The sequence below is a fragment of the Lissotriton vulgaris genome, chromosome 1_1 (genome assembly GCF_964263255.1).
Source record: "Lissotriton vulgaris chromosome 1_1, aLisVul1.2, whole genome shotgun sequence".
NCBI lineage: Eukaryota > Metazoa > Chordata > Amphibia > Caudata > Salamandridae > Lissotriton > Lissotriton vulgaris.
The window spans coordinates 407,518,086-407,540,814 of record NC_141685.1 but is presented as its reverse complement, the minus strand read 5'-3'; the positions used below and the strand labels follow the sequence as shown (position 1 = coordinate 407,540,814).

Below are 22,729 nucleotides of genomic sequence, written 5' to 3'. Positions count from 1 at the left end.
CGTGGGAATGTCCTAAGGGTAGCCAGTGGCAGCAGCTGCTACCAGTGACAGTGCCTTAGTACCCATGGTCATATCATCGGAGAAATAAAGAACACAGTGCGGCGTAAGTCCGGTTTACCTTCTGTTTTTGCTTCTCCTTACCTTTGCTTCTCCTTACCTCCTTACCTGTGAGCAGCAAATACGAGTCTGCTGAAGTGCCAAGAATGATACAAGGAGTCTTTACTGTGAAGTCACCAGGGGACAAAGCGGGCGTGATGCCACATACTCTACCCCTGGCCTTTGGTGAATCAGCACCAAAGGAGACATTGATATAAAGGTAAGAACAGTTTAAACAATATTATCCACCAACATTAGGAATAGAGACGAGTTGATATTTGGAATGGTCCGGTGGTGTCTCTCCACTAACCTGTTTGCCAGTTTTTCACTGAGTTCCCTGCTGATGTAATGCAGCTCTCGAGGGAGGTGATACTGATATCTTAACCTCACTGTACGGGAGTTTTCTTTCACTGACCACAGGAGCCCAAAAAGAAGGAGGAGCCCCCCAAATCCGCAACAGAAGAAGCTGACAGACCTGAGAAGAGAGTTGGAGGAAGTATGGGCTGCTGGGGTCACGGGTACGCCCTCCCTCTCAGGTTCTGCCCTAGAGGTATTACTGGCCAGGAGGGCCGTCTCTCCATCACTCCACCAGGCAAAGCATAGGGTTCCAGTTACCAGGAGGACAGTCCCTGTGATGGTGACTCCATGCCGAAAAGATGACGTCATTGTGAGCCTACTTCTTCCAAAAGCCTAACTATGAGACAAGGGCACATGCAGCTGGGCTGGCATCATGCTGAGATGAGAAGCATGTATTGGCAGAGGGTCATCATGTACTCAATGTTCTTCTCCGGAGTAGCCAACCAATGCCGTCACCCAAAATAGAGAGAATTCTTTGATCACTACCATCTTCAGCTTTGGGTCACTACCATCCTCAGCCTTCTGTGCTCTTGGCAGAAATGTTCACATTCTCTGCAAAAAAAGAAACCAGTTCTTAGATTGAGAGAGCTTCAAAATATCTATTTATTGATTTTGCTAGTCATCATAACAAAGTTGTACATTGCTGATATGATAAGCAAAGGTGTTAATGAAGGGAGTCCTACTGAACTCAATGGGCGTCAGCATACCTGGGCCGTTCTAACACAACACTGTGCTATTATTATTCAATTCAGTAATACTTACATCTTACTTGTGCATCATTCGCAAAACATTTGGCAAATAACAGCAAACCTAAACAAAATATGATTTTAGTTTTATTCGCTCACTATGTATTGTTTGATGTCACAGACCAACATCTGGGAAAGTCTGAGAACCAGAGAGAAGCCGATCAAGAGAAATCATACAAGGAGCACATCTCATATCCGGATCGGGCCACCACACACAGACCTGTGACACCAGCCACATGCCCACCTGTGGCCTTTTGCTATGTATGCCATGTCATCGTCCACACATGTTTGGTTGATCTCTCAGGTTACCTTCCTAAATTAGGGAGTTCTGGTCCAGCCTGAATTCTGTAAGTGGTACCTGATTCAGAGAGATCTGGACTAAGCTATTATCAATGCCTACACTCCTGCTGAGGCCCTTGCATTTTGCAGAGCTGTAGCTCCTGAAACTGCTGCCAACAAGAGTCTGTTACCCGTAAGCGGCACCCACTCAACATTACTCAACCCTTAAACTAAGGGCATATCAGCAACAGCCGGCGATAATTATCGCTAAGCGTTTTTAGCGTGAGGATAATTATCGCTGAATTTTATCGTAGAGATAGTGCGCTTTCTGCGACGCTTATCTACCAACCGATAAAAATCCAAGTGATAGCTGATGAATGCGCGATTATTGCTGGAAATCCAGCGATGTTCGCACAGCCATTGATGATAGCTCGGTGATAGGGCAGGGCAGACTTAGCCATAATATCCACCTTCCATTGGATATAACGGCTAAGTCAGATTAAAAGCAGGCGTAAGAAAAGTAGCGATAAGCGTCGTTTGCACGACTTTTCTTATCGCTCTGCAGGTTCGCGTGAAGCTAGATAATTGGAGAAATATCGGTTAGCGGCATTTCTCACATTATTTTGGGAAGGAACGACCACTTTGCATCTCATTATAGATGCAAAGCTAGGCGTACAGGAAACAGGCGCTGAGACATTTATTCACGCGATAGCGTGACCTTGCTGATAAAGCAATACAATTTTCAGCGCTTTTCGCCCGAAAACGGGCGCTAAAGCGGCGATAAGTTTATTCCAGCGCCTTGATGATATGCCCCTAAATACTTCTCGATTCAGAAAAGGGGGTGGTGATGAACAGAGTGTCTGAATTAAGCAGACCACTCTTACCCAGTCCAAAGATCAGGGCTAGATCCATCACCGTTATTTATCTCACTGAACCATCCCAGCTCAGAACCTGGCTATATGCAAATCAGTCTGTCCCTGACCCAGTGCATCATGGGAACAGGGCAGACTAAACTACCAAGCCAATTCTTCACCAGAAAGGAGACAAGCTACCGGGGACCGGTTTCTGGCATTTCAGCCTTCTTCGGCCCGGCTTGCTTGAATCCTGATGGTGCAGTGAGAAAGGGACTCATGTCTGAGTATACCCTGCCACACCTGTAGTGGCCAAAAACGATTCAGAAAAGGGGGTGGTGATGAACAGAGTGTCTGAATTAAGCAGACCACTCTTACCCAGTCCAAAGATCAGGGCTTGATCCATCACCGTTATTTATCTCACTGCACCATCCCAGCTCAGAACCTGGCTATATGCAAATCAGTCTGTCCCTGGCCCAGTGCATCATGGGAACAGGGCAGACTAAACTACCAAGCCAATTCTTCACCAGAAAGGAGACAAGCTACCGGGGACCGGTTTCTGGCATTTCAGCCTTCTTCGGCCCGGCTTGCTTGAATCCTGATGGTGCAGTGAGAAAGGGACTCATGCCTTTACCAAGATCAGTGTTTACTGATGGCTAAGCGCTGAAGCAACATGGCACATTGATCTTGAGCTCCTGCCAAAGCCGGTGAGTCAGCCCATATCTGGCACGATCCTGAGCGAGGAGAGGATGTCAGTGCCCCAGTAGATACCCCTGGGAGCCTGAGGAGTGATTTTCTGTCGTGGGGCCCTGGGTACCACCGCTCCATAGAGGAAGAAGCCCAGCTGTGAAAGCCGCTACGGTCCATATCAAGAATGGCAAAGAGGTGTAGCTCCAGTCGCTGAACCTGGGCCTGCACTTGGCGTGAACGAGGTGTCAAATAGTCCAGTGGGGCCAGCAGATTGCTAGGCCGTACTGATCCAGGGCTTGTGGGTAGCGTAGCCCTGCCTATGAGACCGGGGCACCCATTAAAGTACAAATGAAGAGAGTGTCTGCAGGCCGGAACCCAAAGTGGAGTCATTGCAGCGTGGTTCCTGTAAAGTAGGGATAGGCGCGCTGACACAAGGAGAGGCCTCCAAGGATAGCGACGGAGAAGAGAGTGGCCAACGTTGGCAGCATAGCCATCGGAGCACAGAGGTCATGAAAGACTATCCTTATCTGGCTGCACAGCAACACAAACCTCAGCTAGCTGCCGGTAATATTCCATTGTACTTCCCTACCAAGGAGTGCAGTAAGGTGGGGGTGGCCTAAAGAGGGGCCCCAAGTGAGGGCTAGAATGGACTGTTGTGCCCCGGCTACCGACCGGCCGGCTGCTTCTGATACTAACAGATTGCTGACCTGGTCTGGATTTGGCCAGTATTCCATTCCAGAAGGTGGTGCCGGCCCACTAGGGAATGACAGACCCCCATGCCCAGGGACCAAGAGGCCATGGTGGAGCCTGTGATGCACCCTACGAACTTGTCCTGAGAGGCTGGTGGACTGGGACACAATAGTACGTGACAAAGGTCAGAAGTATGCATTTCGCACTCCAACATTGGGTGGTGATCAAGTACATGGAGACCCCCCTGGGCGGCAGCAGAAGACCCCCTCGAGTCGTCCCTGATAGACTTATTGTTGAAGGAGACCGCAAGCTGCTTGCATGCCCATGCTGAGTATAAGGAGAGGAGGTCCAGAACGAATAATGTGCAATTAGTGGGCATACCTGAGAAAGAGGAAGGCAAGAAAGTGGAAATTGTGTTGAACATCTGCTCTGGTCCTTTGTCTAACCACAGCAGCTGTTGGCGCAATTTGTAGTAGAGCTGGCTGATCCAGGGTAGGGAGTGATGCCTAGGCCTGCGGTGAGGCAACGACAGATCATTGCGAGACTTCAGAACTATTGAGACCGGGAAGCTATACTGCATGCCTTTAGACTGAATTGGCTCCTTCGGGTGGAGACCACATGGTAATGATCTGTCCAGATTTCATCCAGGAGGGTACAGCACAGAACCTTTGGTAAGGCAAAAAAGAAGCTGCGGAAATGAAGTCTATCATAGATGATGCTGTTCCCTGCAAAGTCCTGGCAGAAGTGAAAGCCTGTGCTTTTACACCCCCAGCGAAGTGTGTGAATATTTTGAGGGCTGGAGGCCAGTGGTCAGGGGAGGGGGTGGAAAAGAGACACCTGGCCGAAATTGGATTGGAGACACCGATTCCCGGTGGTGGATATTATGGACCGGCAGCGGAGGTAGAAGGATGGAAAATCCCAGGCTGGGAACCTAAAGACGGACACATAAGGCTCCTCCCCAGAGGGGAGACAAATTGGCTGATTGGCCAGAGATGGGAGACTTTTTGTTGGTGGTACACAGACTCAGCACACTAAGACACCCAAGGATAAGAGTGGTGCAGACTATTATTATTCGTTGAGTTGTAGTTTATAGGGAATTTGTGACAGACACCTTGAGCATTGGGGAAAGGGTAGGTTAGAACCCACCGCATGAGGTAGTTGGGTGGGGAGAGTCAGAGATGGTCCCCCTTGAGTAACTAAAAGAGCATTATGAGATGGCAGAGTCTCAGAGATTCCGATATCTGCAGATCAGACACGTCCTTAGTAAGAACACTGGACACATTGGGACAATAGAGAAAGAAACTCCGCTAGAATATAGGCTGCTAGGGGCCCCACTTCACGGCCATGGGGTGTCCATTGTTTAAGCAATGTTTTTTAGGAACAGAATGAAGCCGCTGCATGGGTTGAAGTACATATGGGAATGGGCCATGGTTGTCATGGAGGATGCGGACTGGGCTGAGGCATGCAGATACCTAAGGGAAGTGGCAATCCAGGTGGGGTTTCTCCTTATCCAGCTTAAAATTCTAAACAGGGCAAGGACAGACTCGCTATCAACAAATGCTTGAGGGGCAGTGGATAGAAAGGGTCCCTGGTCCACGCATGGGACTGCACAAGACTGAGGTGTACTGACGGACAATCCAGGGACATATGGGAATGGTAGCGGCAAGTCCAATTGATCTATTGGCACAATTGGTGTGCTTGGGTATTTAGGGGGAACATCACCATAACAATACTCCCTTCTGTTTTGCAATATTGCATGGGTTGTGGCTAAGAGAGATATTATACAGGCATGAGGTGCAGGTAGGCCATTGACTCAACAAGATGGGCGCAAAATAAGAACTGAAGTATGCTAGTCGAAAGATTAGTGTGTCAATCGCGGGCTGTCCGAGGAAGTTTGATAAAGTGTGGGGTCCATGGTTGAAGTTAAGAGAGCAGGGGGTGTTCAGAAGCTGGATGGCTGGTCACCTGGGAAGACGGGGAAGGCATGGGTCTGGGTAAGGGGAGTTGGGGCAAGCAAAGTGATTACTTCCTGTTGATTATGGGTGATTTATATGAAGCAGTGTACCTTCCGAAGATGCCACGTTATACTCAGGTTCATCATTGTCTGTCTAGTAGAATGTTCTTTTCAAATTAAATAAAATGCGTTTAAAAAAAAAGAGATTGGTGTTTACTTTTTTTCTCTTATGGCAAAGTGAGACGGTTCTAGGTTAGAGAATTTCGTAAAGTTAACTATCTACCAATTTTGCTGGGGTACAGGGAGAGTGAAAGAAAAGGCTATAGGATGTCGGTTTTTCATAACACAAACCACATTTAAACATCTTTAAACGAACTGTACAAATATTTCTAAATATATCAGCAGTTAAAAAAGCACAAATAAAGCACTTTTTTCTAATTCTAAAGAATGATGGACAGAATGATTCTAATAGGACCAAAACAAATCAAAGCACTTTACTTGGTGATATGGAAATGATAAATATTTGCGGAACTCTATTTCCACGCATTATTTTCTGCTATATTGTTTTATCATTGAAACTGCACGTCAGTGCAAAATTGGGGCCATTTCAATGGAAAGTGAGCTGTTTGTAAATGACACTACTCTACCACACCTGCTTGCGTGATATATTTGTGACAGTGCGCTCCAAAATGTACCACGGACTACATAATACACTGTTACCACTCTTCTGCAGAATGGGCATGCCTCAGTTGCTATTACTTGTGCTTTTTGTGACGCTTGGATTTTTCACCATCTGTATGACTTCAGTGATCTAACATTGATAGCACCACACCCACTATGAAAATTGTTTAAGCACCACTGCACATACCAGCCGCGGTCGGTAGTAGGTGTAACTGCAGGGCGGTGACGTGGGGATGGGCATGGTGGGGGGTAGTAATGTATGGATTACGGACTTTAACAGGTAAGTAAACATATAAATAAATAAAACGAATTTCGTTGCATGCACTGCATCACCAAATGTGATGCTGTGCGTGCAACAAAATTCGTTTTATTTATTTATATGCTTACTTACCTGTTAAAGTCCATAATCCATACATTACTACCCCCCACCCTGTCCCTCCTCCTCCCCACGTCACCGCCCTGCAGTTATACCTACTACCGGCCGTAGCTGGCACATACACTTTATTCAATACTTCTCCCACACACTCTATCAACCACCACTATTTTCTCTAGTTATTTACCAGACACCAGCTATGCATCCTCCCACATACTACATATCACCACTATGGGTTTCAATCCAATGCCTTCGAGCTATTGTGGAGACACCAGTGGCCCACTGACCACACACTAAATGTTTCTTCCTCACACCCTCATTTCACTATTTAGAATGGTACTCAGGAGCTGTACTGTGGCTATCAGCTGTGCATCACTTACATTCTACATATTTCTTCCCCTAGCCCCTAGCCCTTAGATCCAATATTCTACCTCCAATTCAACACACTGAAGCCATACTGAGAACATCAGTCATGCACCCACTCCATACAGAATAAGTTATCCTCACTTCATCAACTATCCAAGTCTTCAGTCCATACTATGGTGCCATATAATGGTAAACTGCATAATAACCATATTTTACCAATACATTTAAAAATGTTCACCAATGGTTTAAAGATGAGAGACTAACTTAGTACTCTAAGCTTAACTATGAACTGGCTCTCTGAAGTGGGCTAAAACAACATGTTAGCACTATATAACACATTAAAGCTGTGTATTATTTGATTGTTAATGACCTTATGCAACGCTACCTTCAAGGCATTGCTAAGTAATGGTAGACACTAATAAAATGAGCTGTGTTTCAATACTTTACATTTGGTAATTACTCTATGTACGCTGAGGCTGCAGGAGGCATGTGTGGGCTCATGCCAGTAGCGAGCTATAGTTTTCAAACCTTGCGGTGGTGCCACCATACTTCACAATCGGTAGTTACTGTACACATAGATGCTTCTGGAGGTGCACATAGATTCAGGCCAGCATTGGTGTGGTAGTTTTGTGGTGTAAAAAGAGTCCAGTAGATTGTTAGAGAATGCCCTGATTGCTTACCGCTAACTCTTCTTCATCACAGTCTTGAGTGATTGAGGTGCCTCAGCCTTCTGCTTATTATTTTTAATGTTTTTTTTTAATTCTTGCTCTTTTCTGCCCGGGACAAAGAGTATGGGCGGAAAATCCGTTCCGCTCGCGGATTTTGCGGATTTTCGGGAAATTCGCAATCCGCGAGATTCGCGAATCTCCCGCAAAATCCGCAAATCCGCGAGCAGCGGATTTTGCTCGCACTGCTCGCACTGTTCGCGTGAGTTCGCGCCCCGCGAATAAGTGCAAAATTGCAGAAATACGATCTTAGCAAAACTGAAAGTAACTACTTACCAGGTTCAAAAGTTCAGGCTCATCATTAGTAGCCATTTCCTGTAGTGCTTCCTGAGGGGCCCCTCCAGAGTTCAGTTGCCAGTTGAAACTATTATGTGACCCTGCTCTGAACCTCAGAATAGTTACACATATGCCACAAAGGTCCTGAATTACAGCTAAGGGAGACAAGCAGGAGCCAGGCTGGAAGTTAAAATCCATTAATCAGCCCCTAATTCATTATTGTCAGTTGGGGCAGGGCAGGTGTTGTAACTAATTTTGCAACAATGAAAGCACTTAGCAAGTGCAAAAGATCACTAATCAGGGCGCACTAAGGAAGCAGGTGCCAGCTAAAAAAATATTCTGTGACACATTAATCAGCCCCAAATTAATTCAGGTCACTTGAGGCAGGGAAGGTGTGCTTTGCTTTGCCGAAAATAATGTACACTGGACAACCAGAGGGTGTGGTGATGAAACAGAGGGTGGCATGGGTGGGCCAGAGGGTGGCATGAGTAGTCAGAGAGTGGCAGTGGTGACAGAGAGTGGCAGTGATGAAGAAGAGTGTCCCAAACAGGCTGGACACGTAGAAACAACAAGTTCGCAAAACTTGCGACCCGACAGGTAAGTTCGCAAATTGCGAAATTGTAAAAACCCTCGCGAACTGGCAGAAACACGGGCGAACACAAAAAAAAAAAACGCAAATTTGCGGGAATTCACGGATTTTGCGGATTGCGAATCCGCAAATCCGCAAAATTCGCGAACGCGAGATCCGCAAAATTCGCCCATGCTTAAAAGCATAGGTCCCACAACTTCCTGTGTGTCTTCTAATTAAGTAGTGCACTGAGGTCTAACCTTCTGGCAGTGAGTGAGGTGAGTAGGAGTGTGAGAAGGAATAGAAGGATTATTTAAAAGAAGATCACCAGGAAGTGATTATGGAATTACAATCTCATCCCTCTTCCATTTACTTGAACTTGCATGTTTAATGAATCTGATAGGCAATAAAATATTGCACCATTACTAAGCGCTTTCGTCTGAAGGACCCAGTGGGTCGAAGGCTTTTGAAGGTATCAAGAGAGACCCTGTTGACCACCTCACAAGCATGTGTTGGAGAATTATTTTGCCTCCATTCCAGAAGAAGGAATCCTTGTGCAGAAAGGTACCTAAACAGAAAAGGGAAGGGCCACCCAAACTTCTGCATGCACTGTACACTACTGATGCCCATCAGGACCCATGCTATCAGTGTATGGTGATAAGATTCGGTCCGTTCCCTACAATCATAGATTGAAACGATGGTATACGCTCCAAAAGTGTACAGTGCAAATAAATGTAGCCTACCATCCAACACTGAAGAAAAGCAAGAACGCACCCTATGAGGAAGGTTCACAGTGGAGAAAGGGCAATGCCACATCCTTTATTTAAGTGAAAATGGAAAACGAACTCTGTAAAAAAAAGAGAAGAGGAACGTGGAACTCAATAACTGAATAATCAATAACTACAAAGGAGCATCACTGAAAAGCTTGAAAAGAGCATTTTGGTGGACCTGGAACTGAAAGAAAAATCCCAGAAAGGGACGAGGTATTAGATCCCAGGTCTGGTGGAATTCAAGTGTTGAAGAATACAGGAGAAACAGACTTCGACTGTATGCAAATAAACTATGTCAAGCATTAAGAAGCGTAGGACCTTAACAGGTAGCTTGACACTTTATGGACCTTCAGGAACAAAACTGTGCCTATCAAAAAACGCTAGGTTGGAGAGCCACATACATAGTTATCAAGGAGACGAGACACTTTTTAATAATATCCTTTATCTGTTGGCTAACTGTTTCAGAGACAAGACCCTAAGTCTCATGAGTAGCAATGACCGGGGGAATGTACAGGTAAACACGTTAGACTGAAGGAGGAGGAACACCAACATTCTTGTGCCAGGAGCTCATCGGTCAGAGAGGGACAAACAAAAATTACGCTAGCCGACTCCCTCTGATTCGCCTCATTTGGACTGGACCATCAGTATTGTACAAACAGAGGGGAAAAAAAGAGGAGGGTCTCGGGCTACGTGGGTAACAGGACCTCCATACCCCATGCGAAGAGTCATGCAGGCAGAACGGCAATGGTTTGAAGTACAAAAGGGTCCGGTAAGTAAGAGTTCCATTCCTTGATGAGGGATGGGATGTTCTCCGTGTATGGTGTCCCAGAATGTGAAGAGGAAGTCACAGTCCTGGGGCACTGGAGACTGCATGCTCAGGACATCTCTGACAAGTGATTTGAAGTCAATTCAAGTGCATAGATGCACAAACATAAATGAGGCCTGAGGGGAATGCGCTTGTGAAGCAGAGTTCATGAATTAGAGAGAGGGTCTAGGATTCTTAATGCAGGATCCAGGTAAAGACGGTCTGAGACCAAGATGAAGTTAAAGTGATATTTATTTAGTGGAAAGGAAGATCCCAACCATCTCCCAACAACTTGGATCACAACTGCCCTTACATTTCAAAACTAAACATTCCAGACCCACCTTTGACACAATAGCCTGACATCAATGACATTCCACTGTCACTAAAGCCCCCCTCTTAGATTCCAAGCCCAGATACCAGTGAGGGCAAATTACTAGATTTGGGGAGTTTATAATGACACAGATGCTACTCAATGGCCCCTGACCCTGCTTCTAACCTGAAGCCTGGGTCTGAAAAAGGTAGAGGGAGGTGAAAAGAAGTAGGACACAAACTGTTGCTACTACTTCATGTTTCTTGAGTGAAAAGCAAGTGAACCCTTGCAGTCCTCAGCCGCTTACTTGACATGTTGCCCATGGGGCAGCCCAAACAATTTCTGACCCAAAAATAGTATAGTGGGGAAAAGGTTCTCAATCAGAATTGGTACCTGGCAGCCACATCCAACACTGAAAAAAACGATTTAGAAGTTATCACATCAAATTGCATGCCAAAGAAATATTGAATTTCCTTTTGCATCATGTCCTAACTAAATAGGTTCACAATAAGACCCCATCTCAAATGTCCCTTGCAGTGCCTGGCAGTCCTTCCTAAAAAGCAGTGCAGTGTGGGCAGTGTAAACATCGATTCAGTATGAAAGGTTAGTGGATTCACAAAGATTCCGCTCACATTCCCCATGGGTCACACTAGTTGGCCTCTACAGAAGGAACCAAGATGGAGCCAGAAGTGAGTAAATCCTTATTTAGTAAGTTAGTGATAAACCTCCGAGGGATGCTGCCAGGACCCTTATCTTGGCACAGATACATTTCAGGCTGTTTCCATTCATGAGGGCTCAAGTCTTTGAAAACCTAGAACACTGAAACAGAATAGACAGGTCCTGCCTTGTAGCAGGTATGGCGCCAGAACACTGTAGAGTAAATATAGTCTGAGAAAAATGGTGTCCAAAATATCGATTACAAAATATCCCCCCATTGGAGTTAGTTTTAGTTTTAAATAATTTGTATTAGTTTCATTAAATAGACCCTAGTGCAATAGTGACATATAATACAGACTATAAAAGATGCGCACTATATATACAATAATTTGCTTTAAAAAGGAGATGTACACACATAATTATAATAAATAGATTAAAAGATAGATTAAAAAAGAGAAATACTAGATAACTATAATTAATAGATTAAAAGTTATAATCAATATATCTCAGATAACATGCATCCACAATCGTAGGTCCACTAAAACTACTACAATTACACTATAACATCAACCCCCCAACCCAGTTACCCCAAATCAAGAAAAGCAGTCATAAATAAAGTGGCAAAATATTCCATACGAATAAGTACATCACAGTAGTACCCATTATCAGCTAATGTATCTGAATTAAACTAGAATTCCCTTCTTTCACCAACAAGAACTCAGGGAGCTATTCAACACATCTGTATCTACTTCCGAGGTCAACAAACTATCCACCAGGTGCTCCCAAACTTTAACCTTTTCAATTTTTCCTCACCCTCTTTTTATCTCACAAAAGTAAACAACACAGCACTCTCCAAACTTAGCCATTTCCTTACGCCATCTAGTAATTTGAGACCATGCGTTGATTTCCAGTGCATAGTCAATTCTCATTTTGGCAGAAGCAAACCTAAATCAGTAAACCCAGAAGTAGTTTTCATATTTTTGGGGCAAGGAGGCACACCAAGGGTGTACTAGGGATATCCATAAGGGTATTCCATAGAAACAGCGGTCTCTAACCTGAATCAGCGCATCACTGAAGCGCTTGACCAAACGGCCCCACTCTGCCGCAAATCCACATGTGCTCGGAAAGAACGTTCAGCCCCATGGTTCAGTGCTGAGCTGAGGCTAACAAAGGCGGACTGTAGGCGGGCAGAAAAAGTCTGGAGGGTGTCTTATGATAACCAGGCCAGGGAATTGTTTCTGGAAAAAAGGCGCCTTCACCATAGGCTGATAAAAAAGTCTAAGGCAGCCTACTATGCAGGACAAATCCAGGGGGCGGAAAATTCGGCCAAAGAACTCTTCGGCATCTATAAATCTTTGACCTCGGTAAATGCACCTACAGAGCCGGAGAGTTGCTCAACGGAGTCATGTGACCGGATTGCCGAATATTTCTCCGCTAAAGTAGAGAAGATCTACTCGACTTTCCCTAATCCGCCGACAGGGTCTGACCTTGAGGTAGCATTGGGGGACACGGAGACGGCAGGGCATATTACACACTTCCGGACCCCTCCTCTCGAGGAATTAGTAGTGGTGTGCCGCTCTGTCAAATCAGGGTCCCCGTGGGACCCGGTGTCACCAAAACGCTTGGCAGATAGTCTGGAAGTCCTGGAGCCTTATATAAGGCACGTCCTCGACATCTCTTTCGGATCGGGAAAGCTGCCTGAGGGGTGGAAACAGGCGGTGGTGCTCCCGCTCCGGAAGAAACCCCACTTAGGCTTCGAGGTACTGGAGAATCTGAGGCCCATCTCCCTCCTGCCTTTTCTGTCCAAAGTGGTGGAAAAGGTGGTCAATACCCAAATTATGAAGCACGTGGAAGAGAGGGGACTGCTCCATGCGACGCAGTTTGGCTTTAGGCCACGACATTCTACCGAGTCCGCCCTTCTTATGGCCACGGAACATCTGAGAGAGGGTGTGGATGCAGGCCAAACTATGGCTTTGATCCTGTTGGACCTCAGCGCGGCGTTCGACACTGTAGCGCATAACATCTTGCTACAGTGTCTGAACAGAGGTGGCATCTCTGGCACCGCGCTGAGATGGATCCAAGATTTCCTCAAGGGGAGAAGCTTTCGAGTCAGGCAAGGAGACTGCTATTCAAAGGGGGTGCCTCTGGGCCAAGGCGTGCCGCAGGGCTCGTCATTGAGCCCAACCCTCTTTAATATGTATGTCGCGCCTGTTGCCTCGATTGTGGAGAGCCATGGCCTCCAACTGGTCTCATATGCCGACGATACGCAGCTGGTGATCTCCCTATCGCACGCGCCCTGTCTTGCTGCCGATGGCTTCCGTTCGTGCATGAAAGATCTTGCCGAATGGATGGCCATCAATTGTTTGAAGCTTAATGGCAGCAAGACAGAGGTGCTGGTGGTGGGGAGAGCCCAGTCTGCCTGGTCGTCTGCATGGTGGCCATCCTGCCTTGGACCAACCCCAACCCCCTGCCAAGAGGCACGCAATCTGGGGGGGTGGTTTGATGCGGGTCTTACTTTTGGCCCCCAGATAAATCGGGTGGTGGGAGTCTGTTTCGGGATTCTGAAGAAATTGAGAAAGGTCCTTGACTTACTCCCGATTGATGCCCGTCAAACCCTGGTTCATGCTCTGGTGACAGCTAGGTCGGACTATGGGAACCTGCTGTACCTGGGAGCTCCAGAAAAAAGCATGGCACGCCTGCAAGTGCTGCAGAATGCGGCAGCGCGTTTGATTCTCAGACTGCCTAAAAGGGCGCCTTCCAAGGCGGCCCTCCAGCAGTTACACTGGCTCCCTGTGAGGAGAAGAGTGGAATACAAAGCCCTCTGCACCTGTCATCGCATCTTGAATGGCAGGGCACCCGACCCTCTGACTAAATTGATCGAAGTGTACCAACCAACACGTGCGCTTAGATCCACAGGGGGCGGCCTACTGAGGATCCCGAGAATCAAGAAAGCCCGCATGGGAGGTAGGTCCTTTAGATGCCTAGCGGCAACTAATTGGAATAAACTGCCAGCGGACTTGCGCCTGGAACCGGAGGAGGCTAGGTTCCGAGCGAAACTTAAAACATTCCTCTACACTAAATAATTGTCCGCTCAGTTTTTGTGTCCCCTGCCTGCTGCCTCTCCCACTTTCAGCGCGTGGACACGCCGGTGTGCGTAACGCAGCGCTCTACAAATGTCCCAATAATAATAATAATAATAATATTCCATTAATACTAATAAAGGCCAGGACCATACCATATGGAATATTTCTGCCCCCAACTCCCAGCATCCAGGGCATTTTGCAGCACCAGTCACATAGAACCTGTTAATCCTGCCAGGTGTTAGATAAGCTCTATGCAGGATATATACATTAATTAATTTGAACCTAGCCTTTCTAGAGACACCTAGTATATGTGCTTCAATCCTCTCACAGTCCACATCATTAATTAGAAGCTCTAAGTCTCTCTCCCATTTTTTTTCAAATCAGCAAAAGGAGAAAGAATATTTGCACAAATCGTACAATATAGATAAGTGACCGCTCTTACAGACCTCGTTGTTGTACAGAGCAGTTGACATACCTAATGCATGGCAGGTTCAGAATCTCCATTTCTCCAGTAATTCCTTATTGTTGCAACCAATACCCTGTGTAATAAAAATTGTCCTCCAGGTATATCAAATTCTTCAGTCAGGTATTCAAAGCTAAGCAATATTCCACCCCGTTATAAATCCCCAACATGGTTAACCCCAAAGGTAGTCCACCTTTCAATCCCTGCTAACGCTCCTACCTGGGCTACTATTTTTATCCTTTTTAATGGCATATCAGGCGAATAGGGTACCTGGACCTGGGTTTGTTGCAGGCAATGCCGCCAGCACTGCTGTATTACTACATAGAATTTCTATCATTATCATCCCCCCATTGGAGTTAATAATAGAAATTCTATACCTGAAGGGGAGATATTTTTGTAAATTATACTTAGGTTACAATATTAATATCCAATTATATTTTTGCTCATGGTATTCTGACATCCAACCGTGTAGCAATGTACAAACCAAATCCCTCTGGAAGTGGATGGAAATATTGTCTCCTGAAACTCCAGTTTCTTTTGTAGATAGGCCACCACCTGTTCCAGAATTTTCTTCTAGTATATTTTCCTGAAGCCTTAGCCTCCAGCATATATCTTCACCAGGTTAACAGGAACTTCAGAATCGAGTCTCTGATGTTTGGGGGCAGTTTTGTTGTGGATTCAGCAGGCGTATACTGCCTCAATGTGACCTTAGTCAATAGATGTAGACGTGGAACAAGCACAAGAACCACAGAAAACTAAGGTACAGAGCCATTAGCTGGAATGAAAGTGTTAGGTAGTTAAAATACTCTTACTACACCAAGGAGCTTAGGGGATTACTGGAACAGGTCGTCCCTCTCTCTAAATACTCGCAACAACACAGGACCTGTTCCCTTTGGTGCTACAATTATACCTAGTCAAACCCTCCTATATACATTTCAGGATTGGGCAATAGCCAGCATTTTAAGCTATTTGCTTTTCTAGACCAAAGTTCACCACTTTCTAGTTATTCATTAAAAAGAGAGTGCACTGTCCCCCCTTATATCTCTATAAACTTCTCCCCACCCTGCTGACAGACTAGAGTGAGAAGCAAGCAGGAGGAAAGGCTGGAACAAAAGAATAGTGCGGAAAAGAGTGGTGTCACCTCACGGGAGTAACACCATGGAGGCTCTGCAGGAAGGTACTCGCCTGCCGCCTAGGTTCTCATCATTAGCGTACGCCACTCATACAGAAAATGTGAAAGAAAATGAGCTAGTGAGGGTGCTAGGGCAACAGTACCTGCATGTGCCCCAGGATTGGTGCACAGCAAGGCTGAACCCAACAGAGTGAAGAGAGGTGACGAAGATAATGCCACCCCTCTTAGTGAAAGTTAAAAGATGAGTTCTAACTCGCTGGCTCTCTTGACTTTATTCTTGGCTGCGAGTTTACTCGTATTAAAACGCCGACATGTTTCGGTGCCAACTAGAAAAACTTACGGAAACTTCTTCAGGGCTTGGGTCTGTCACTTCGCACTGCACCCATTCACTGGTGTTCCGTATCACCTGCTGTGGAAGGCATACCTATACCTCCATTTTGGCAGTATCTGTATCCCTTGTTATAGGTAATTTTGCATCGAGCTGCTCCCGTCAGTCTCGCGAGTTAAGCTGGAACCGGGCGTTGTCTCCATCACACTTCAAAATGATAGAAAATGTGCCTCATTTTTACTTTCCTAACTGCTGAATGTGTACAATTCATTTACAGGTATTTAAAGGTTGTTGGGTGATAAGAGAAAATGACATCCAATATATTTTCCTTTCATGACATCAAATATATTGTCCTTTCACATAACATGTACCATGGCAAGACTGTCATATAATTCACTTGACTTTTCTTTCTCTGACTGGAAAGTGAGGGGAGTTTGCAAACACCTGTCCCCACGTTAAAAAAAAACAAAAGCAGCAATTTGTCATAAAACATAGCCTTACATTGGACCTCTGACCTTGAAACACAGAAAATCCTTACGATAAATGCAGAATTAAAATGCATTATTTATTGCTTGAACTTTGGTGACCCATGAAAATTCATCTGGCGACCCTCCAGTGGGTCGTGCCCCGCACTTTGAGAAACACTGCTTTAGATGTTCCTACAAGCATTGGCAATGCTAAAAGGTCACAAATTGGCCCCCAGCCCTTTGGCACTGTCAAGGCTTTTTTTTCTTTGCTTTCGTTTTTACAAATCTTTATTACTGAGGGAGCTGCCAGTCCTTGCCAATATAAAACAAAGATAAAAATGACAAAAAGCAGTGGGCTGCCCTTGCCCCATGCTGTAGGCAATGGTGGGCGGAATACAAAAGTGAATGACACACTGACAAACCAATAGATGAAGGTGGCTGGCACCAGATATGAAAGTGTTGCCAAATAGGGACATATACCTGGCACTTCATTATGTAAAATTTTATTCTAATCAAAGCAACACTGATTAAAAATGCCACCGCATTTCATCATATCCTGGTTTGTAGAAGGCAAACCTGTCGGGCAAGTTTGTTCCCCTTCATTTTTGTTTCCACAGTTGCCGACATCTTTTCCTTGGCTGTTGATAATTTACAGGAATATCTTCAGCCGCGTACTCTTCTAAACATTCCCAAAAGCATTTTCAAAATCTCCATCTAATTACTCATATGATCTCTGGAAAAAGGTATGCTAATGCGTTAAATCATACAGAAATTCGCATGTTGTCAGGATCTACGTCTCAATACGGACGTCTTAAGTTAATTTAGCAGGAACGTGCTGCGTCTAAAACAGGATGCGGTCATGGCTACTTGCAGGCAGTGCCATATGTACCCTTAAAGTTCGAAACAGGACAGCACATGCGAGTCTTGGCAGCAACAGAGAGACAGTTAAATCTCCATCCTCCAGTGGAAAAGAAACATTGTCGGGTGCCTGCCTATTTTTATAATCCAGGGCAAAGCACTTGCCCTCACCCTGGAATCTCACCCAGCCCCTTGCATTCCTGAATATGTCATCATCTCTCCTCACAAGTACGCCTCGAAACAACATTGCTCCTTTCCACAACTTAGAATACATTTCAAATAGCTGAGTCCTGAGGTGCATGCATGTGTTACTTAAAACGACATCATATTTATAATTTCATTATAATTGAATATGTTATGTATTTATTTAAATTACAATGAGTTGGGTGCTTTACATAGCGCTGGGCGGCGCCTCACAATTACTTCAGAGCTCGCAAACTTGTCAAAAATAAAGTTGTGTGGTGCTGACCACTTTCATTTGAGAGAATGGCGGGATGCCATTTTCGAGTTTTTTTGGGCATATCACAAAAAAGCAAACTGAAGCTAGAACCTTATTTGTTGCCATACACCTAAATACAAGGGTCTCCAACATTCTCTGTAATAGGAGCTACTTCTCTTAAATGAAAATCATCCCGAGCTACTGATATTGTTAGTGTTGTAAAAGTGACACACCAGACAAGATTACACCAGCGTCTATCTAATGCTAGACTGTCAGCTGGCCCCCTCAGCACATCGGGCAGAATTGCCAGGAGTAAAAAAGGTTTTATCAATTTCAAATTGCTGTCCTTGGGAAATAGATAAGAGCCATAGTTCCAATGTACCTTGCAAAAACGCCATGATATTACAGCACATGATTTATGACTGAACTATCAGCTTTAAATATAGTTTCGAAGTTGAGCCGTTTTTCTCCAAACATCAATTGATGAGTTCTGAAAATGCACACTTTTTGATGTCGAATGCAGACTCTCAATTTTGGTATGCATATATTAATCCAGCCAAAGCTTCTCGTTTTGAAGACTGGACTGCACGCAGGACAACTACTGGTAGCTCATGAGCTACTTGTTGGAGAAGCCTGCCTTAATATCATTTCTACTACTATTATAAATGAATGTGATTTCAGGTCTGTGCTCACTTTCATAATTAAAAGTATTTTTTGTGAGTGTTCAATACATTAATTGAAAAAACATGACATAGGTAACCACATCTCCACCCCTGCACGGATATCCGCACCCTATATTTTGGGATGATCTACAAGTAGTAAAAGACCACCAAGAAACTCACCACCAGTCCTGACAATGCTTCTTGAGGGCTTACTTATTGGTCCACTAACAGCCAATAACACAGCTAAAGGTTGATGTGTGTTGCCCTGCCACCGTTGGGGTGTCTACTATGCTGTACATCCACATTAATGTCTGGGACCTTGGAGAAGGCCTGTGCTGGCCTGGGTGCGAGAGAAGGTACTGAAGGGCATGGCCAGGGATTGCGAAAAGTACAGCTTTGACCTGCCTTATCGCCTGATGCCTATGTTTGATTGCTTCAAGCAAGACTCAAGTACTCTCAATATTTAAATAAGGATCAATGCAATCTGGTGATCGGGTGGAAGCATTGATTACCAGCTACTGTTTGAAGTTGGATTTTGTAGGAGAAGAGATGATTAATATCTGAAGCCAAAGAAAGACGCCTGCATCTGGAATGAAGGAAAAATGACTGAGTGAGAAAGCATGAAGCTGGGCTAAGAAACAATGGTTTCACAGGTGGAGGTGATAGAGCGAGTGTGATCAGATATCCGGTACATTATCCTACAGTATAAACAGTGGCACTGGCAGTGGTTAAAACAACAGCTTTAAGTCTCTGCTCTGGGAATTTTCTATAGGTGCACAGTTGATCTAAACCTTGGCACAGCACATTTCCAGTTGTATTGATGATAGTGTTTCTGAAATGACGGCACTCCAAGAGATCAGATTCAGTGGCTCCGCTGGGCCGACCGATGTGCAGTTTGACTCTGTCCTTTGTGGTGGAGGATGGGCACTATAATCCTTTTTCCTTGTAGGCCACAGTTTGGCAATGGCCTACCAGGCAGGAGAGCCAAGACCATAGAGAACAGAAGGGCTGGACAGAAAACCCGTAGGCTCACTCAAGACACTTGCAGGAGGTTTCCCCATGTAACTCCCCGGCCACACCTTTCTCTGTAACTATGGCTGGAGATGGCGAGGAGACGCCTGAATGTTGGCCTACTTAACTCCAGTGAGATAGTAAGCGGGTGATCCATTCTGGGTCACCACTTTAGAGCTCCAAACGCAGTGGTTGAGTTAGGACCCCGATCCAGATGTCCATGGGGGTCTGCCTAAGACCTGGCATGCATCGAAGTGACAAACATTGAATTCCTCTCACTTGGGTGTTTGCTATGCTTGTTCGATTCTGCTAACTTCTGCTGAATGGAGGACAGCAATACCCTCCCACCGGCTCACATGGTCCATGGCCTTGCTGCATATATCTTCAGGTTCCCTTATTTCCTTCCTGTTTCAAGGTGTCGAATGTTGGCAATTATTGCACCTGGGCACCAATCCAGTGCCATGGTTTTTCAATGTTCCTCATTTGACTGCCCCAATTAATGCAGCCTTCTCTCAGTGCCCATTATAGGAGAAGAAACACCCCCCCCCCCCACCCCACCGCCCCCATTCGGGAAGCAAATACACACTTTGCTGTTTAAATATGTTATGAGGGAAAAGGTCCTTTGTGAAAACAAATGGGAAAGTACCAGAATGGTGTTAATTCGAACTGAGCAGCTGTGCAGTACCACATGCTATTGTAAGTTTATTTGTATATTTTATGTAGAAACTAACATAGCTCAACTGATATTTAGATCTTGTTACTATTTCTGGTGCTTTTTGGTTTAGCTTTGCAAATGTTGCTTGGGACATCCATATGCCAAGGGCTAATGAGGGAATGTGGACGATAGTGTTTCTGATCAGTGACTTGGTTTTGGGAAAATGGTCTTTGGCCCTGCACCATATTCATTATATGGTATCTGCTGCTTTTTAATGGCCAGCCGCTGGTAGAAACCAAGGGGCATATTTACGAGATTTGTCACACAGCTCAGCGCAGATAGTCACCTTGCTGTGCTGCCTGACAGAGGAAGGGAATGAATCTAAAAGAATATGGTTCATTCCTGACTTTTCCCCTGTGCTGCTGTCGTTTTGGCTGCCTGGTGCCAATGCAGGCACACTTGCACCATGCAAGGCTGCCTGTGTTGCATGCAGGATTGTTTCTATGCGGAAAGGTGCACCTTCCTGCACAAATACAATCCAGAGAGGCATATTCCTCTATCTATTCCACTAGAGGAAGAACCGCAGAGAAATAAAGATATGTCTCTTCGTTACACCTCTCCTTGGAAGGCAGGGGTATCTTTTTGGCTCATTCCAAGGTTTACCAGTTCTGGAAAATCTGGGAAGGCATTAAACACCATGGGCATTGCACAGGAACACCCACGCGCCGCCCATGGAACGCCGCCCTAGCGCAGAGTCAGGGACCACAGCGGTTTGTGCAGCACTGCACGGCGTTACTTTACTCGAGATTTAGGAGGTTACTCAAGGCCGAGCACGCTGGCCTCGCGTGGCTTCATAAATCTCATTTTTGCGACACAACTGGGGTCCCAAATATGCCCCTAAGTGCTGTTATGAGGCTTATTAATATTTTGTAAGACTATGGTAATAAAAATGAACGTCATACAGGGGTCGCACTTGCAAGCCCGGGCCTTCCCTTTGCGACCTCTGGTGCCATCCTTGCAACCTGCAAGTGCAGCAGGGCCTTCAAATGGCTGTGAAGGTGAGCTTATTTGCGAGCCAAGGAACACCTGATCATCTGGAGACATGTGGGCGCAGTAAGACACTGGTGGCTCCTCAAGCACTCAATACGAAGATAAATTTTCTACGATCCAGCAATATGCCAGATGTGAAAATAAAGTCTCTACACGGAAATGAAAACCAAAAAGCAGTGTGTGCTAAAGAAAGGCAAAAGAGAATGCCTTTAAAATAACAGGCCTCTTTCCTGCCTGAGTTCTTAACATTTCTCCCTCACTTTTTAATATTTATATGATTTCAAATAGTTTTGTTTTTCTTTTCCACCTTTCTGTTTTCCCAGGCATGAGTTTCAGCAGCTGCCCCATCCCAAGCTGGTCACTCAATTTGAAGTACCTGAAACTCGGCAAATGCACACTAACCTGTCTATTTTTGAACTTAGATCCTGAATGAGTTATGCTAAAAACTCAGGCAGATGATGTACTTAGAAATGCACAGTTATCAAGAACTTCTGCTAATCATTTTGGAGATAAAGTTATTTTAAACGTTATCCTGTTTTAACCACTTAAACTGTTTCGGCGTGCCTCACATTAACATCTGTAAACTGATTCATTAAAGTTCACACCTTCTTCTGCAACACCTCCCTATAAAGTTGTTATTACATTATGTTCAGCTTAGCCAATGATACTGACCCAGCGTGCTTTTACATTCACCATTCCTCACACATACGCACAAGTATTCCTTACGCAAGAGTACACTCATCATAAATATGCATGGTGCACTGGAAAGTGTCACTGTATTGCACAATGGTTCCTGGATTTTCTGGAGACAGAGAGACCTCTAGACTCTACTTTGATGCTACTCTCATTACACGGGACCTTATTCCACTAAACCTATACTGAGTATGTGAGTGTGAGTATGTGTGTGTGTGTGTGCGTGTGTGTGTGTGTGTGCGTGTGTGTGCGTGTGTTTGTGTGCGTGTGTGTGTGTGTGTGTTTGTGTGTGTGCGTGTGTGTGCGCAATATGCATCTGGCAGTGAGTACAGGTAACATTTTTGGTTGTATTTGTACATAAGGTATTAGTGTAGTATATGAGCATATATATGTGTGTCTGACATTCCTATATGTTTAACATGTATGCCTGTACAAGGAAGGGTGTGTGTGTCAGATGCAGTCTCGGATTTATTCTTGCCTTTCTGGTACACATCCTGTTTCTCCTGTTAGAAATCCATGATTACAACTGACACAATGAAAAGAAAAAAACTTGGAAAGAACAAACTAATCATACATGGAATAAGGATACTTGACAGCTTATTGAGAAAGAGCGTGTGTGTGTGTCTGTGTGCGTGTGTGCTTGTGACGTTCCTTCTTTGGGTGTGTGGATCTATATGAAAGTAATACAAAAGAA

The 22,729-nt window shown here is 45.1% G+C and overlaps 1 protein-coding gene across 3 annotated transcripts in view; it reads right to left on the bottom strand.

Moving 5' to 3' along the window:
• TMEM61 (transmembrane protein 61) overlaps positions 1-22,729 on the bottom strand; it is a 40,377-nt gene that overhangs the window by 5,237 nt on the left and 12,411 nt on the right. For 2 of the 3 annotated variants that reach the window (XM_086952670.1, XM_086952674.1), the window contains exon 2: positions 407-1,005. In XM_086952670.1, coding sequence (XP_086808796.1) covers positions 407-762 — 356 coding nt within the window. In that variant the 5' untranslated portion in view covers positions 763-1,005. Of the gene's footprint in view, positions 1-406; positions 1,006-16,212; positions 16,408-22,729 lie in introns of those variants that run through there. The other variant, XM_086952681.1, reaches the window with a different exon arrangement.